Source organism: Dermacentor silvarum, chromosome 11 (assembly GCF_013339745.2).
Source record: "Dermacentor silvarum isolate Dsil-2018 chromosome 11, BIME_Dsil_1.4, whole genome shotgun sequence".
NCBI lineage: Eukaryota > Metazoa > Arthropoda > Arachnida > Ixodida > Ixodidae > Dermacentor > Dermacentor silvarum.
In genome coordinates this window covers 66,581,017-66,598,274 of record NC_051164.1, presented here as the reverse complement: position 1 = coordinate 66,598,274, position 17,258 = coordinate 66,581,017, and the positions used below count along the sequence as shown (strand labels likewise).

General features: G+C 49.3%; 1 protein-coding gene across 4 annotated transcripts in view; it reads left to right on the top strand.

The window, feature by feature from the left end:
* Nucleotides 1-309: 309 nt before the first annotated feature.
* Nucleotides 310-17,258, top strand: part of LOC119432634 (adhesion G protein-coupled receptor L1-like) — a 313,279-nt gene continuing 296,330 nt past the window's right edge. For all 4 annotated transcript variants that reach the window (XM_049659268.1, XM_049659266.1, XM_049659267.1 and 1 more), the window contains exon 1: nucleotides 310-853. In XM_049659268.1, the coding sequence (XP_049515225.1) occupies nucleotides 765-853 (89 nt within the window). In that variant the 5' untranslated portion in view covers nucleotides 310-764. The remainder of the gene's footprint in view (nucleotides 854-17,258) is intronic.

The following is a 17,258-nucleotide window of genomic DNA, read 5'->3' as shown; positions in this document are numbered from 1 at the left end:
CTGACTTATTTGTTTGTCTGCAACTCAGCAAATGAACACAGAACGCCACTGCCGTGAAAATAAACATAAAACAGAAAAGGCAGAAACAAACCACCTTTATGTATACCTGGTACAAGTCTACTCGGGCGCCAACAAGGAGCCTCCAAAAACGAGAGCCGACTTCGCCGATCCGCCTAGAGATGGCGCCGCGTCCTGCGGGGCCGGCCTGCCGGCGAGGGCGAGAACCGGCGTCGCTTTCGGCCAATGGACGGGCCCCGCTACTCCGCGTGGCTCCTTTCAGACGCTCAGGAATGCGGTCCGGGCCGCACAAGCACTCCGGCTCGGCTCAGGCGCGCACGTGATCTGCTCGCGCGAGTCCCACCCGACGCTTGGGAGCCGTCCTTCGCAGGCGCGCGTACTTCTTCCACGGGACGGCTGTCAACGACCTGGCGTGCGTGCGACTGGCGCACACTCGCGAACGGGGATGTGACCTCAACCGACTCGTCGCACAATTGCCCGGCAGTGCACGTGCAACTGGTTGTTTGCCTACGCGTCGTGCTGCTGGCAGCCCCCTAGGATTCGCCTGTGATCTCCTGCTTGCGTGTCTGTGTGTGCGTGCGCGTGTGATTCGCCTTGCGGCCAGAGTCTCCGTGCCGTCCGAGTGAAGATTGAACGCGGCCACTCGTGAAACTCCTCAGCCGGTGTCTTCGAAGGATTACGCCCGTTGGAGTGACCGGTGGCGATATCGTGGGGCCGCTTGGCGGTCGAGAGCCCGTGCGTCGTTCATGCGGAACGACAAAAAATGTGGATTTGCTGCCCGTGACAGAGCAGCGGACTACGCGCCGTCCGTCACCGGGGCACCTTCCTTCTCATGGTCAGTTGAAACACCGGAACTTCACCTTTTTCATCATTATTGTTGTTATATATCGATACACATCACAGGTTCCAATGTGGAACATTTCACGAGAGGGGGTTACAGAAACATTCGCAGTTCCTTTTAGCACACTGAGAACTAAAGCAACTAGAGAACGGGCTTCTAAGAAAAGCCTTATACAAAGCTTTAGCGATGAAAATAAGAAGTACAAATCACAGTCGGTTAGAAGAGTTTGCAGTGTAAGTAACATCTTACTGATTCTCCGAGCATAATGCGATGTGTATGAAAAAGCAAATCAGATTCATATGTACAAATATATGTAGAGCAACTAGCGTGAAAACAAGGGATACAGCTAATGTACCAACTTTTTAGGAACCATTAGTGTGTAATAGCTACAAGAAAGCGCTAGTGAGTGATGTTACGAAGGCTTCCAGGTCGCGAATGTCAACAGTGTTATTTGGGAAACCATTCCACAGCTTGACGGTGTGAGGAAGCTCTGAAAGGATAACAGACTGGTTGAATCTTGTGTCCGACAGAAAATTCGTTGATACACTTAACTACACATCACCGATAGCAGTATGGAATATGTAGAGCGGTAGCCACCGTTGGCTTGACTGCTGAGTGCACGTGATCTGCTCGCGTGAGCCCAGCCCGACGTTGGAATCCGGTAATTCATAAAAGCAGACCACTCTACTCACCATTAGGCATTTCTCAAAGGAAGATCACTGACGGTAGCGCAGGATCACAAATGCACCTGGAAACCAAGAAATAAGTGATGGGCACTTCAGGGCCTCTCTTGAATCGCTTTATGAGAGAAAAAAAAAAAAAAAAAGGGCAGATGAGTTTCACGGTTCCTCGCTACGAGCATAAAGGGAAGCGTGTCGAAAATTTTAGCGCATAATTTACTTTTTCGATCTTTCAGTATAGCGTGCATTTATCAAGTTTAATATGATATCTCGTAGTTCCCAGCTACCTTCTCGAAACCTGGTATATATATATATATACGGCGTGCTACCGCGATTCCGGCGAGTGCCTGACAAAAAAGAAATAAAAAGAAGAAAACAAGTATTCGAAATTCGGCCCGCACCAACATATCCTCATTTCGCCGTCTGTATTCGCCTCTGTCTCTCGATATGTGTATATCGTTTTAAGTGAGACAAATCCTTTAAATCGCGCTTCTCCGCGTCTTATGCTCGTTTTGGCTCTGATGTCGTCCGCTTCGGCTCGCTTGCCTTTGAAACCTATCCCCGAGAAGAGTCGTCCGCTGTGTCGTTTCAATGGACCAATTCAACTGGAAGCACCGCTTTTATTGCGGCTGCCGTGGCATCGCTTTCGGAGCGCTCGCCGTCGGACACATTTCGGTGGCCTCGCTTCTCTCCCCCCCCCCCCCCCCCCTCTCTCTCTTTTTTTTTTTTTTTGAAACCGCAGCGGGAGATACAAGTCATCACTTCCCCGCCCGAACGCGTCAGATGCAAGAACCGCTTCCTGTGCCCACAAAGCGCGCTGCTTTCGCGATTTCGTCGCAGCTGCTTTAACTACGTTTTTTGGAAAAAGACGTGAAGCACGTGCAGTGGCTTCGCTTTCAGTGGCGCGGCTTCTCAGTGTCAGGAATCTTGCCGTCTGCTACGTTCTGCCGCTGCTGAACAATCAGTTCAGAGAAAAAGAAATCTCTGACGTTTAGTTCCTCACTTGCGCACATTCACTGATTAACAGGTTAATATATGTGTGGACGACTTCTGATATTTAGTTAACAATACAGTTTTGCCGAGTATCACTACCCGTAATTGCGACTTGCGTAATTATCCATATGTAGACATTTCTTTCTTTCCCTTATATTTTTTTTTTTTCAAGCGATGCATTAAGGAACATTAAGCTGTCGAACGTGTACTCGGCGTGAAGAGTTCATTATGCAGGTCGGGATTATTTTTATACATGGCAAAAACTTTGAAACAAACTTCGCAATAATCTGTCCTCAGTTGTAAGCTGTTACGAGTCACAGTCCGGTGTAAGTAGTACGAATATTCGAAGCTTTCGGATAGCGAATCGTATATCGCCTTAATCGTTCCCGTCTTCGAATCCAATAGTCATTGTCCGGAAATACGAATAGTTTTCGAATATTTTATACCGCCAATTGTGCGCGATGTAGTAAAGTTGTGAAGTTGACTCAAGCGTAATCCACAGGAGACACAAAACACGGGAAGTGACGTAGTAGAGCGTGCTATGACGTCGCTCAAGGAGTCGAAATTTTTCCGGCTAAACCGCCCGATCATGCGCACTTACAACGAGTCCCGAGCATGCGAACAAGCTCTGTTAATGTTTCCATTTGGCTTTTAATAAACGCCACTTCATAACGCGCAATCTGATGGAAGAAAGTTGCTGACGTTGTGAATATACTAGGACATGAAGATCATTTTATAATAATAGTGAAAATGGGAGCTGCTCTAGATTGGAAAAATATTCCATGTTCGTTACTGGTACTATTCGATTGAGTCTCGAAAAGTACTATTCGAACAGCCCTATAGTCCTGGGACTTCTGATCGGCCAAGGAAAGCGACCAGCACTAGCATTAAGAAAATGTTTTGTCTTTTTCGTCATTAAGTTGCTTTAATAGCAATGTTATACCAAGTTACGAGGTGCCTGATCGGTTTGCTGCGAGGGGTTCGTAAGGCCGTGGAATGTCGACTGTGTGAGATAATACTTTTGACGATAAGAATGAGTCGTCCGCGTGCCATTTCGTCATCGTTCTTTTTAAAGCAAATTTATTTTGTGTAGACACATGAAATGTAGCAGCCGCAGGCTACTGCTGCTATAGCGTCTCCAGGTAGACTACATTTAACCCCACCTACTAGCTCTTGATGCCGATGCCACTGGTAAAAAATAAACAAAGAAAGAAAAATAGATTGGGACGAAGAAAAGAAATTTCGAGAACCCCGCGGAATAAACCACCGGGGCCCCGTCGTGACCAGCGAAGAAATCGACAGGAATAAAGGAAACGGTCTGCGCTATAGCGTATGCGTAAGTTGGACCAGAATTCCCTGTTGACGTCTGGCAGTGCGTTTTTTCTTGCTCGCGAATTGAAGCGGCCGTTCGCGGGCGCGCATGGGAGAAGGGCTCCACTTTCGGAGTCGTCGAAAGCCACGCCTTTGGAAACTCGGCCGCGATCCGTCGATCTCGGTGGCTCTCTTCACGCGGGGCTTTTACCGTGATTGAACACGGCTCGAGGACCGTCGTTGCTGCAGCTCCTCGCACGGATCTTCAATTATTCGCATCGGCGCCAATCTCTGAGACGCGGCGCGTGCTCTCGACGAAGCGCGGGAAAAGGTTGGCGCCGAAACTCGGATTGTTGTTGCGGACAAGTTCGTCTGCAGGACTGTGCAGACGAAACAAGGCAGCGCAGACGCTTGATCGGAGCCGTAGGATCTTTTGGGAAGCTTGTGTAAGTCATTCATTGAAGTCTTTATTTTATTGACTGCTTTCACGGGGCGTAGACAATCTGGCTTTTTATTTGAGCGAGAAGCTGTTTCCTGCACGGTTATCAGCGAGCGCTCCTTGCAACTAGTGCTTTTCGGGGTATATTTAGGTTCGTCTGCTAAACACGCTGAACCCTTATGCTGGTTGGGATAATGCATAGTGATTTTATATTCTTTTTCTATTGTATTCTTTATTTTTTCGCAATTTGTCAATGCTCAGAGCGGCGTTCTGTCTATACGCGATCGGCCCGTAACGATAAAGAAACAAAAGCATGCGATCGGAATGGTCACGTCACGCCGGCCGTTGTCTCATAATAGCACTCATAAATAACTTCAATATGTGCTGGGTTCTGTTCTTTCTTTACTGAGCGAAGAAAAATGAGCAGCGATGGCTCTTTAGGGGAAGAAGTACTCGTTAAGGCTGGCTAACCCATAGTCACAAACATTGTACTCAGGAAGGTAAGAAAAATAAAGAGAAGAAGACCATAATAACATAACTGCCCACAAATACACAAGCAGTGGCATATCGGGCATCAGCACAGAAAGTACGTCACTGCATCACATTAGGAGAACTCGAACATCAAACATGCGTGACATCCAAACTTCCGCACATAAACTTTATAATATCACCAAAGGATGAATGTATGATGTTGCATGTCTTTCTATATTATAATAAATTACTATAATAAACAAAATATTATAACTAATCAATCTGATTGATTCATTTAACTGAACCGTATAAGTTTCTAAGCGTGGAACGCTCTCGGTCGCGTTTCTGTCTGTTTTAGGTTTCGGTGTTTACGGTGTCCACGGCTTTGTCAGGCTATCGAGAGATATAGCTTTTACCGGGGACTCGAGCCTCCGCTGTCACGTCATGGCGAAATAAATTGAACTTGCATTGCGTTAATGCCGAGCGTGATTACAAAACGTGGTTACAGGACGTGGTTACAAAACATGCTTGGAAAAAGCCGGTAGCTTAGCTCAACACGTCAAACACGACGTCAATATTTGTGGTCCTGCAATCATATATCGCATTTATCGTGTAGACCATCGTAAAGATTCAGGGCAGAAACCTTAGTGCACCATCGTAGCGGCATCTTTTCTCGCCGCCATCGAGCCCTCCATTTGATGGGCGACTGTTCTCGAGAGCTTCGTTGGTGGACACTTATATTTTTCATCTCTCGTGAAGATAATGCTATACTTCAGAATTGTATCTTTTGTAATGTCGTACTTATTATCGTAGTATCTGCGTAGCATAAAGTGTATAGTGTTTTGTATAATGATGATCCTTTATCATGGCTCGCACCCACTGAGGGGGATAGGCCAAGAATAGGGCGGCAGTAGGTAGCTAAAAAAAAAAAATATTTTTGAAATGTTTTGTATACTTGTCATGGGATGCACCTTCGCTTCTTCTCTCTGTCATCCCCGCGCTTAAGCAGCGTTATAGGCTGCGTAGTACAGCGGGCGTCTTGTGGAATATACGCACCTGTAATCGTATATGGCGAATGTATCTCTCTCGGTAATAGACGAGACTCATGGACAGAGAGCGAGAGCACGTCGGCGAGCAGAAAAAGAGTCATTTTTTTCCCCCTCCGGTGCATTAGGTTTTATTTGCCCATTCTCGGGTGACAGAAGTGCACACCCTCGGTTTTGGGTTCATGTTGGCGGGAGCCGATACAACCGAATCGGCAATCCGAGATGACATCGGTGACACGCCCGGTGCTTTTTCGGGCGCACGCAGGTCGTCTTCTGCACGCTGAGCCATCTTGCGCGTGTGTGACTCCTGTCGTCGTCTGCTTTCATTCGTATTGTCGTCTGCTACGTGGCGGTGTCGTTTTTCTCCCCTTCTGGGCCCGCACTGACCGGGAATGTGTTTGCTGCGTCGTGTATCGAGGATGGCGCTTATGTAATCTCACTCCCTCGGCGAGTGCGCGCGTACTACGTACTGCTTATTGAAAGAACGCGAAACCCTGTATAGTGCCGCCTAAGCCTCGCACTGTTCTTGGTCGTCTGCCGTCGCTCGTCGTCCCCGCTGTCCGCCAACGCGACCGTCTCGATAAACATCGCAGAAAGGCGTAACGGAAATGGGAGCGTGTAGTGCTTACCTTTCTGTCCGCGCTGTGTCAGCAGTGTGTTCAATGCCCCAGAAAACTTCCGGTCATGTATTTTTGACTGCCGAGGAAAAATAAGTATTTCGTCTGATAGTTTACTATACAGGTTCCTCATGTGTTGAGATATGAGGAACGGGCCCCGTGCGTCGAACTAACGTGTGTATAGGTTTATTGTTTCACTTAGCAATGAAACTAATTTGTCAAACATACTAAGTGCGCTGAAAAACTATAGCGCCGGCTGGAGAGTTCTAATATTTATAGGCCGTTGTAACTACCTTGTAATGTATTTATTTATGTCATCTTTCGGACCCAGTGAAAAATGCCGGCGATAGCAGCCACGTGACGGAGTCCGATATACGGTGACCAAGCGCGAGAGGAATGGCGCCTGAAATCGGTGGCCTCTTGTAGCCGCACCTCTATAGTATCGGCTATATATGTCGCCTTTGTATTGAGTCTGTCACGAAAGTGAGCGTAGTGGTGCACAGCTGTAGGGATCGACGAGGCACTGACGGCAGATAAGCTGCAGGCCGCTGACTCTGAAACCGGGAGAGCGAGAGTGGAGCGTGCAGAATTCCCGAAATAAGTCCGGTCCTTTGTGTGTAGCCTAGTTGGTTCTTGAACATGGAAGCCAGGTTGCGCTGCATAGTTGATACGAGAACACGGGCGAAGTGAAGAAAAAGAAAACACGCAAGATGGTGCCCAAATTACCAACCGTTTATTCACATCCAAAAGGCAAGGTCTATATTATGGCCAGAATTAACAAACGAGGGATATGACAATACGGTTGCCCCCTTACATAACATATATGGGAAACAGCGTAAAACGGTGCAATAATTAAGGGAGCAGACGACACGGGTGTCAGTTGTTCGTCAGCGGCGGTCTCGTCTACTCAGACTTAATATTTTGTCCCGTTTCTTCTTTCCTTGCGCTGTTTACCAGATTATGACGGAAACAACCGTTTTGTCATTTCCATAGTTTGTTTATTCTGGGCATAATGTATATCTTTCCTGTTGGATGCGAATAAACAGTTGGTAGTTTGCGCATTATCTTTGGTGTCTGCGTGTTTCCTTTTTCTTCTTTTCCTTTTCTTTTTTCACTTTCGTGTGTGTTTCGTGCCAACTATGCAGCGCAAGCTGGCCTTCCGTGCAGGTAAAAAACGCCTGTGACGGAATAGAGCGCGCGGGTCGAGTCAGCGGACTACGAGAGCCATTGACGGGGGAGGAGGAGGTAAGGGGGGTCGCTCCGAAGGCACGAGCGCGTAAAGGCGAAAGTGCTTGGGAGAGTGCTCGAAGTGGCCGGCGCTGAGCACGCGAGCTCCGTAGTGAGTACGCGCACGATTCGGCTCGCGATATGGGCGCCGTCCCGTCGATATATGTGCGCGATCGATGATGCGCCGGCTGGCAGAGGAGCGCCGGCGCGGGGCCACCAAGTGTCTCGGCGGCACGTTGATTGATTTCATTTGTCACGCCGCCGCGGACTGTGTCCGCTGATCGAAGCAGCGTGCGGACGGTTTGCTTTCGCCGTCGATGCTCCCACTATGCATAGCCTACCTCTTCAATGCGAAGTATTCGTTGTCTGTTTTAGGCACCCTGAATCTATCTATCTATCTATCTATCTATCTATCTATCTATCTATCTATCTATCTATCTATCTATCTATCTATCTATCTATCTATCTATCTATCTATCTATCTATCTATCTATCTGTCTGTCTGTATATCTATCTATCTATCTATCTATCTATCTATCTATCTATCTATCTATCTATCTATCTATCTATCTATCTAGATCCTTTTAGGCTGATCCAATGAGCGAAGTCGTCTACTAGTAGCTTGTCTCACTAACAGTAGGTGTGTATATGTTCGCGGTCTCGATGCCATGGCATAGTTGTTTATTTGTGCAACCCCTAAGGGTTGCTGGATAGCCAGCTACTATAGAACGCTTCGCATAACGGCGACTTGCACTGTGCGCGGGATTAGCCTTTTGTTTTATGTTCAACGGAAATCCGCCACCCGCACCTGTCCTATACCCTGCAGCACCATGCACTGCAGCGATTGCACCGGTTGTCACAACCGAACGTCGCCAAGAAGTAAAGATACAATGGTGGCCTTTACGTGAACGACGCGCACTGTATTTTCATAGGCGTGGTTCGCGCTATATCCGCGAGCATCTTTTCTTTTCCAATTTGCGATAATAATTATTTTATTACGCTTAACTGCCTAACCTAATCTATAAGGCATGAATGGGAAAGTTGTGGAGGATCTCAAGAAATGACATCTGACACCTTTTGCATTGAACTCTTATCCATTTTAGAAATAAAGTTTATCTAACAAAAATAATTCAATTACTATTTGTGCGAAATGAAAAAAAGAAAGAAATACTCGTGAGTGCATGACTACAACGCCCGTCAGCATACAGTAGGCGCCGTTCGCGTGAGGGCCTCCGTTATTTCCTGACTTCTTGGCGACATTTGGTTGGGACAGCGCCAGTGTATTTCCCGGGACAGTTATTCACCGAAAGTAAGCCTGTTCGAGGGTTTCACATTAGCACGACTAAACTGCGGGGCCATTCCCCACCTCGCGGTGACTAAAGCGGCGACAAATGCAGATACACGTAACATGAACGGTTAATCACGGCTGGCAACACAACTAGAGCGATTGCAAAAAACGGGACAACCTTTGTTTATGACAACGCAGCAGCAGCAGCAGTTTAAGACGGAGATGTTGTTTACTGGTTGCAATTTTGTGGAGAAAGAGCAAAAATCGGGACATTTGGCCAGCCGTGCTGAGTAGGTCGAGCGTGGACTCTCCCGCTAAATTTGGGACGATTAGCAACCCCTGTTTCGGCCCCAACCAGCGCGCCGATGCTCGGAAGGGTGTGTAGCAGCCACCGCGGCTCTCTACGCGGGAGCCGGCGCAGCGGAGTCGTGACCGGCCGACACGAGCGCTTTGTGGGTCACTGTCGTCGTCGAGCGGGCCGCCAGCAGCCATGTGGCCCGGCTGCGTGCGCCGACGATCGAGCACGCTCGCCGTGCCAACGCTCTCCCGTTGGCCTCGACAACAGCCCGTGTCATCTACGGAGTAACAACTCGCCCGAGAAGCGAGTTTCCTGCACAAACATCACTCGAAGCAGCCGTGCCGCTGCGAGGAATATATTGTGCGCAGATTGGTCTCATCTCCGTGTTTGCATATCTCATTACGGTGTTACTTATAACGCTTCATCTTTCCGAATTTCCAAGCTATTATACCTTTGCGCTGCTGTATGCCGGGCAAGTTGGTACTCTGACTTGGATAACATTTTTAGTGCCAGCGGACGAGGCCAGAAGGCAGACATATTGCGCAGTGTTGTCTACGTCTCCCTTCTGCCCTCGTCCGCTGGTGCTAGAAAACCATATTACTTTTTGTTCGATCGCACGCTACATCAGTATGTTGAACAAAGATCTTGGCAGCGTTGGAACTGACGGCACGAGTTGACTGGTAAAGCAAGCATGTGGCAATCAGTGACTGGTGAAGGTCGTTGTCGTCACAATGTCGATCAAGAATGCCGCATTTTCGAGAACGTTATGCCATATATGGCATGTATATGACGGAAGGACGCCGTAACTGCAGCGAAAATGTATCAAAGAAGGCCAAAGCTTGGCCCTCTCGATCGTAACACGAGTGTGTGACCTATAATATGAACACAAAAGCAGGCGTAGCGCTCCCGTAGAGCGCAGTCGTAGCAGGGATCACAGTGTCAGCTCCAGAGAACGGCGGGCCGGTGCGAGGACGCACTTCCTCGGAGCGCTTTGATGAGAGCACGCAACCAGTGTGCGTGTCATCGTTCGAAAGCACCATTGAACCTCCTGCGCAACGCCGACTGCACCGCTCGAGCAGTCAGCGACCAGTCAGTCGAGCACCGCAGGAGCGAGGCGCTTCACGGCGGCCGCATTCGGCAAGGTCGCCTCATCATTGGCGTCGTGCGTATATTAGGCCGCCGCTGCGTGCGCGCAGTGGACGACGCCGTGGCTGAGAGCATACTGGTGTGCGGATGGGGATTTTGAAACCAAATCATATTACGATAGTACCAGAAGCGAATCGAATGGAGTATCGAATAGTTTTCAAGTAAAGAACAACCGTTTTCGCAAATAATATAAAAGGATGTTCGCATATTAATATTCGTAACATTTCTAAGTTCCTGGTTGGCATTATACGCTGCAATTATGAAGCGTCGGAGAGCGCGAAGGATCGTATCGTCGCCGGCTATAAAGTGTGGCTCGTGTGCGATGGCCTGCTCCACGCACGCAGTAAGTTCTCATGACCTGTGTGTACATCATCATCATCATCAGCCTATATTTATGTACAGTCACCTCCCTGATAACTGTGTGTACACACACACACACACACACACACACACACACACACACACACACACACACATATATATATATATATATATATATATATATATATATATATATATATATACACCATGCCCGGGGGTATGAAATTTCTAATACGTTTGCTCCAATTTTATTAGTGATTGCGCGCATTTGACATTTCGCAATATGCGAGAAATATTCGTATTTATGAACGGTAACTCTTCGATTCAAAAACCGAATCGCATAACGTACTGTTCGATTCGTTATTCAAAAGTGTCGCATATGCGCGCACCCCTAGCTCAGAGCTTCGGGCAGGGAGACCTGGCTCGCTTGAAAGGGGCCGTCATCTTGGACGACGCACGCGCGAACGTATAAGTTTCCGCTCAACGTGCCCGTCCTTCCAGGTCGAGGTCGTTTTGCGTGATGCGGTAAATTTTCTTACATTGAGGACTGTGCGTACAATGTGAGCGTAGCAGGCGACTTTGCTTTCAGTAGGGGACGCATCGTTCAACCGCACAGTTCTCGCAGGAAATTTACACGCGCAGAAAACGCGATCACACGTCAGATGACCTTGCCTGTTCGCCAGTGTTTTCTTCGTGTGTGCCCTGTGAGAACTCTGCGGCGCGTCCACGATCGGGGACCGACTAGCGTACACCGCAACCCTTTGTTAGCTTTCAGTTTGCTGCTTCCCGAATGCGCTACACTCGCGAATTGCGCTGCTAGAGCTGATGGCAAGTGGAAAACAACAGCGAGTCGTTTTCCACGTGCCCTCAGCTCTGTCCGTGCCCTTAGCACTGTTCCCGCCTGAATATGAATAAGCAACTAGCTTAGAATGCTTTCACCTTGATAGACACACGCACTCGGTAACAAGACAAGTGCGTCGAATTTAGTGTTCACGTGTGAGTGCACATTATTTGTGTGCCACCGCGCATTTTAAACCGTCAACGCACACGCCATGCAACCTCGTCGCAGCATGCACTTATCAACGGTTCGTTCATTCTCATGTGCGTCCTCCTCTTTGTGAAATTATAAGTTATTAGCTAAGACGCTCGCATCCGTTGTACTAGTTTCGTGTACACGAGACCTGCATGAGAAATCTTACTGCCAGTTTCACTTGACACGAGTTCGAGCGTGTCTCTAATTGTGTTAGTCATTTTTAGGCAAGACAAAAAAAAAAAAAAAGCGAGAGAAAGGGTACTTGAAAGGCAGGGAGGTTAACACATGCTAACCGCGTGCGCCGTTCCCTCGTGACACGTGCAATGTCAAGCTCGTGCCGAAGCCGTGCAGCGTCCACGCGAAGTGACGACCGCGGGCCCCGCTGGCCAAAAAACGGGAGGGGGGCTTCAGTTAGGCAACAACGACAAACGGGGGCTGGGCCCAACATGGCTGGTGGCCACGTTGCGATTCGAGAAAGGTCGACGGGCCCTCCTCGCCTGTGGACCGCTCCTTCGGAGGCCTCCGTTCGCAGCTACCGGAACCTCCTCGCTCGTGTCGGCCGACTGCCTGTTAATCAAGTGGCGCCCCCTCGCGCCAAGCTCTCCCTTCGGCCCCAAAGTTCGCCGGAAAGGGGGAGCACTCTTTTATCCTAGGAAGGCGCGGCGCAGGCCGTGCCTGCCCCTTCGCTTGCTCGAAAAAAAAAAAAAAAAAATCCCCCTTTTTTTTTTGTTTCTTCTCGGTGACAAGTGGAATCCGGGTTCTTTCTCGTACCCCCCTCCCTTGATGTTGCGTTGTCGTTCCGCTGAGCTGCCTGGACTGCTTGTGTGCGCCGCGTCTCGTAGTACGAGCGTGCGGCGGGCTCGCGCTGCGTACGCGAGCAGCCGAGGCTTTGGGGTGGATTGCACGTCAAATACATTCCCTCGTTTATTCCTGTGCAGGCGCCGTTATTCGGGCAAAGCTGTGCTGCCTCCTCTTTCGCCGTTGAAATTCGCAGTGGCGCCGTCGCGAGCGAATCTGAGTGACAACTGAGCGTTTGTTTCTTACTTAGTTTTGACCGTACCAGTCAAATGTTTCGTGGTCAGTTAGTAAGAACAGTGAGCAACAAACCGGGTCAGTATCACCGTCACCCGGCGCGCACAGGTGGTTGAATAGAGAAGAGGCCGCTTTTTCACTTGGGCGCGTAGTGGGTGCTTTGGGTGGCCCGTTTTGCCGGTGCCCACACGAGGGAAATGATGTGGCTCCATCACCCCCCTACGCGCTGCGTAACAACGAATTGTCACGCATATTTGGACAACCTTAAGGACGGTTGCCGGGAGCTTCACAGGAAGGCTGAGTGCCTGACCCGTGATACAAAGTCACACAGCAGTCACAAGGTAGCAACAAAAAGAAAGTTGTCATCAAGTAGCTGGCATTAAAGAAAAGTAAATACTGGAATACTTTAAAATCATTTCCGAACTTGCTGCCTCTGAAACCATGGCGCGTTCAAGGCATCCGTCGTACTCGCTAGTAGTCAGCAACTCCGCTTAACGAATCACTCGGTATAATTCGTGTGCGTGTACTTGTGTTTCGAATGTTTATGCTCTGACACAAAGATTCGCTGTATATAGATTCCAATTCGTTGGATCTGGTGCATGTTCTTTCTCAAAAAATAAGTTTGTACGCTAGAGCTGTTCGTAAGACTAGATGCTAACCGAGCGGCCAGCCAGCGGCAAACAGCTCTTACGAAAAGAATAGCTGTGTGTCTCGTTCCTTGCCAACTTGTCCGTTTCATCCGCTGCTCTTTCGAGCTTCATTGCTTCAGAGCTCAACCTTTTGTTTTTTGTTTCATATCATCTCATGTTATCATTGTGTGCTCATTGAACAATCTATTATTTGCGGAGAAACCGGCGACACAACAGTTGCGGACGTTTCCAATATCGTCAAAATAAATCACTCATTCATGTGCTTTTGCATTTCTTGAAATTTACAGTATTTGTCTAATTTCTATCAATTGAAAGTGTTCTATCCCGTCTTTCGTTCGGCTGGTGGAGGGGCTCAATTCCCAACGCTTCTCTTTCGCCTACGTGCTCTTAAAGGGTGCCATCAGCCGGCCATCTTTGCTAATGTCATGCCCAGCATAAGTGTTGGCTCTTACGAACAGTTCCAGCTTACGAGGTGTTTTATGAATACGGGCTCGGGTTTTCGCGATATCCTTCAAAAACATATCACTGCGAACTTTCCCAGTTTACTATTCTTACGAGTTAACTGTGTCGGCACACCGCAGGAGGGACGCGATGCCTTCTTTGGCGCACGCCGTGCTTCGAGATTCGGCAACTTTGGTGCCGTATTGTCGTTTCCTTGGATCCTATATTGGGAGCGAACGAGCCGGTCGGTGGTCGCCTCGTGTTCGAGCCCTGGGTCGAGGAGATATTTTAATTTGTTCTGCACCTACAAAGTACGCAGCGCTACCAAGAACCAGAAGTGCGTTTCGATTCGGCATCATTGTCCCCTCCATCCTCGCTTGGATTCTTTGTTTTTGCAAGCAACAGTTGGCGCTCCGGTTTCATTGGTTCTGTTCTGATGCGGCACTTTCATCGTCCCAGTAGCGGACCAAAACGGAGGCAGCTCCATGCATCCGTCAACAGCCTCGCCTACTTCGTAGCATTGCGCTAAGGTAGGTCGAAAGGTGACGGGACCTTCCGGGGTTGTTTGCCTTCGAGCCCACCGCGGGTCGTTCATCTCGGCTGTCCAGCTCCGAGATGAGCCACCCAGCGCCTCGGTCCAGCGTGGCCGTCCGGGCGCAGCCAGTGCCCTCTCGCGGCGGGCGTCCTCTCTCCTGTCGTGGACGGCCGCCTGTCGTGGCTTGTGCAACCTCCGTGCGGGAATCATCGGTTTCCCGTGAAAAACGACGGCGCGCTTGTCGGTGAGAAATGACGCGCAGGTGGCGTTGTCCAAGGTCCTCTTCTCGCTCGTGTCACGCGCCGCCTCCTACTCCAAGCGCTTCTTCGGAGATGCCGCGGCGTGGAGGGGCGTGGATGCTGACGCGTGTGCTCCGTAACTGATAAGTGATAACGTGTGATAGTATGGACAGTTTTTGGTTTACTGGCTGCAGCTGGTGCGTGCACAACTCGCGAGGGGGCTGCGAGAGTTCTTTTTTTCGCAGACCATTTTAGCTAGCAATGCGCGTTGTTGAGGGAATTGGTGTATAGGGCATGTATAAATCATATGATGCGCACTTAAAATGAGTATGCATTATGCAAGTCACAGTACCTATATGTGATACCCAAACATGCTGACGGTATCATGACAAACTATACCTATAAAAAACGAGACAGGCTGAAGTGAAACGCAGGCTGCAGCTTATACAGTCGAAGCCGGATATATCGAACCCATATATAACGAATTATTGTGTATGACGAACGGCAGTAAAATCCCTTTGAAAATGTTTGCATAAAATGTTTGTTTTATATATCGAATTACCTATATATCGAACTTTTCTGTGATCCCCATTGCAGATGCGGTATATCCGGGTTCGACTGTACATAACTTCACAAAATGCACATGTCTGTACCGGCGCGTGACTCGTGTGGCACTCTAGCGGGTGGCGTGCACTACATCAGTGGTCACCCAGTGTTGCGCTTAGGAAGAAACCATAACGAGTACAAACATAATACTGAAAATGGCCCGCACAAACAACGCACTAAAACGCAAGCCGTGCCACATATACAAGCGCCACGAGTAACATCAACTAGCTTTTGCGCATTTCGGGCTCACCCCACCCTCCATTGAAACCTTATCAGCGCAGAGAGTTGCCCAGTTCGCCACCGACGTTGGTGCGCGGCTGCTCGTCTCGGAAAGGGCGTACGATCGCTTACATCTGGATCCTTCGCAAACTCTTTCGAGCAACGCGGCTTTCTCCAGTGTAAGCCGCGCAGACCCAATCCCGAGAGTCAAATAAACCGTCCTCCCTCTTTTCTCGTTCTTGTTTCTTGTCTCGCCGCTCTTCCTCGCTCGCTTTAAAGAATAGCGGCCCCTCTTCGCCTCCTGCGAAGCAAGCAAGGTGAAGGGCACGACTGGGTCGTTATATGCCCGCTGCTGGCTTTTCCTGCGATGCTTGGCCTCCCCGGCGTCCCATTTCCTGCCTCTCCCCGAGTGTTTGCCTCTCGGCGCAAACTTCTCAACGTGTCGAAACATGGCGCCGCCTTTGGCCAGCCTTCGTCCCCTGATTGAGATCCGCTGACCCGCTACCGGTTCCCCCCCTCCCTGCTTTGCTTCCCCGAGAGCGCTTGCACAGCACACCCAAAAAGATGGGTGACGTTGAACGCGCAAAGAAGAAACAGGAGAACGCACAACCACCCCGTAGAAAATAAAATAAGATACGGAAGGAAACAAAGCTCCTTGAGCGGTGGTGCCGCAGGTCATCGTCTGCTTTTCGCCGTCGTCTGCACGCGAGCGAGCGCTCCCTGTCTCGCTCGAGTGAACTCGGGCGCCTTCCTCTCTCTCGGTCGTCTGCTGCGCTTCGGGCCAACGCCGATGCTCGCCATTTTGCGCCAACCTGGCATTAGGCGAATACTTGTTGCTGCTTCCCCTTTTCGCTATATTTTCTCTCTCTCTCACGCTTCGTTCGCCCTTACGGCCGTCCACATTTTGCTGCTATCTTCGAGGTCTTTTCGGCGAGATTTTTTAAGGAAGTTACCACTGCCACTAAGCGGTTACGCAGCGCTGCTAGTGTTTCGTTTTCCTACGTTCTTCTCTATTTCTTTGTATAAACTTTTGACCCGCGTTGGAGCCCCTGGCCGATTTTGTTGAGGAAGCTACGGTGCTACGTTATACTGCGTTATCTCCCCGTTGTAGATTTATATAGCGGCGTTGTGACCTTAGCTATGCTTGGTTCATAGCTAGGGGCACGTACGATGAATTCGACGTGTACGAGTGAAATGTAGTGTGGCTATTACAGAACGAATTTGAGTTTCATGAAAATACCTGCCGTATAACAGGCCAGTCAAGTGTACCTACGATACGCTTTATAGCTGCTACCGTACTGAATTTTGTTGAAGTGGGGCGCCCTTACCAACATTCGACTCTGCGATTCTGAAGTTGGTAATCCTTCCTGTCGAGCTGGAACAAGTTGTACATCTCTCTCATCGCTCTCTTCTTTCATGTTTATCAGCTTAGATGTGGACGGTTGCCTGAAAGTTTCCGTACACCTGGACGCACAAAAACACCCGCACGCATTGCGAGACAGGGACGAAAGAAAGGATAACTCGGCGTGTGGCATTCAGGGCTCTGTTTGTGCCAGACTACTCACCGCGATACAACTGACACTCGACATCGCTTTGTTTAGCATTCGCACCGCTGCGAGAGACTGCCCGTTTGGTGGTCTACATAATAGAGGGCGTTCACGGAAAGGTGGTCTTTGTTCGCCCTTTCGATAACGCGTGGCTTTAGAGTCGGCTCACCTAAGCCGGCGAGTTGGAAAAAATAACGTCGCTGCAGTGTCGCAGGTTCCCTGGCCACGGTGCCATGTTGGAAGGGTGCGTTGTAAAGGGG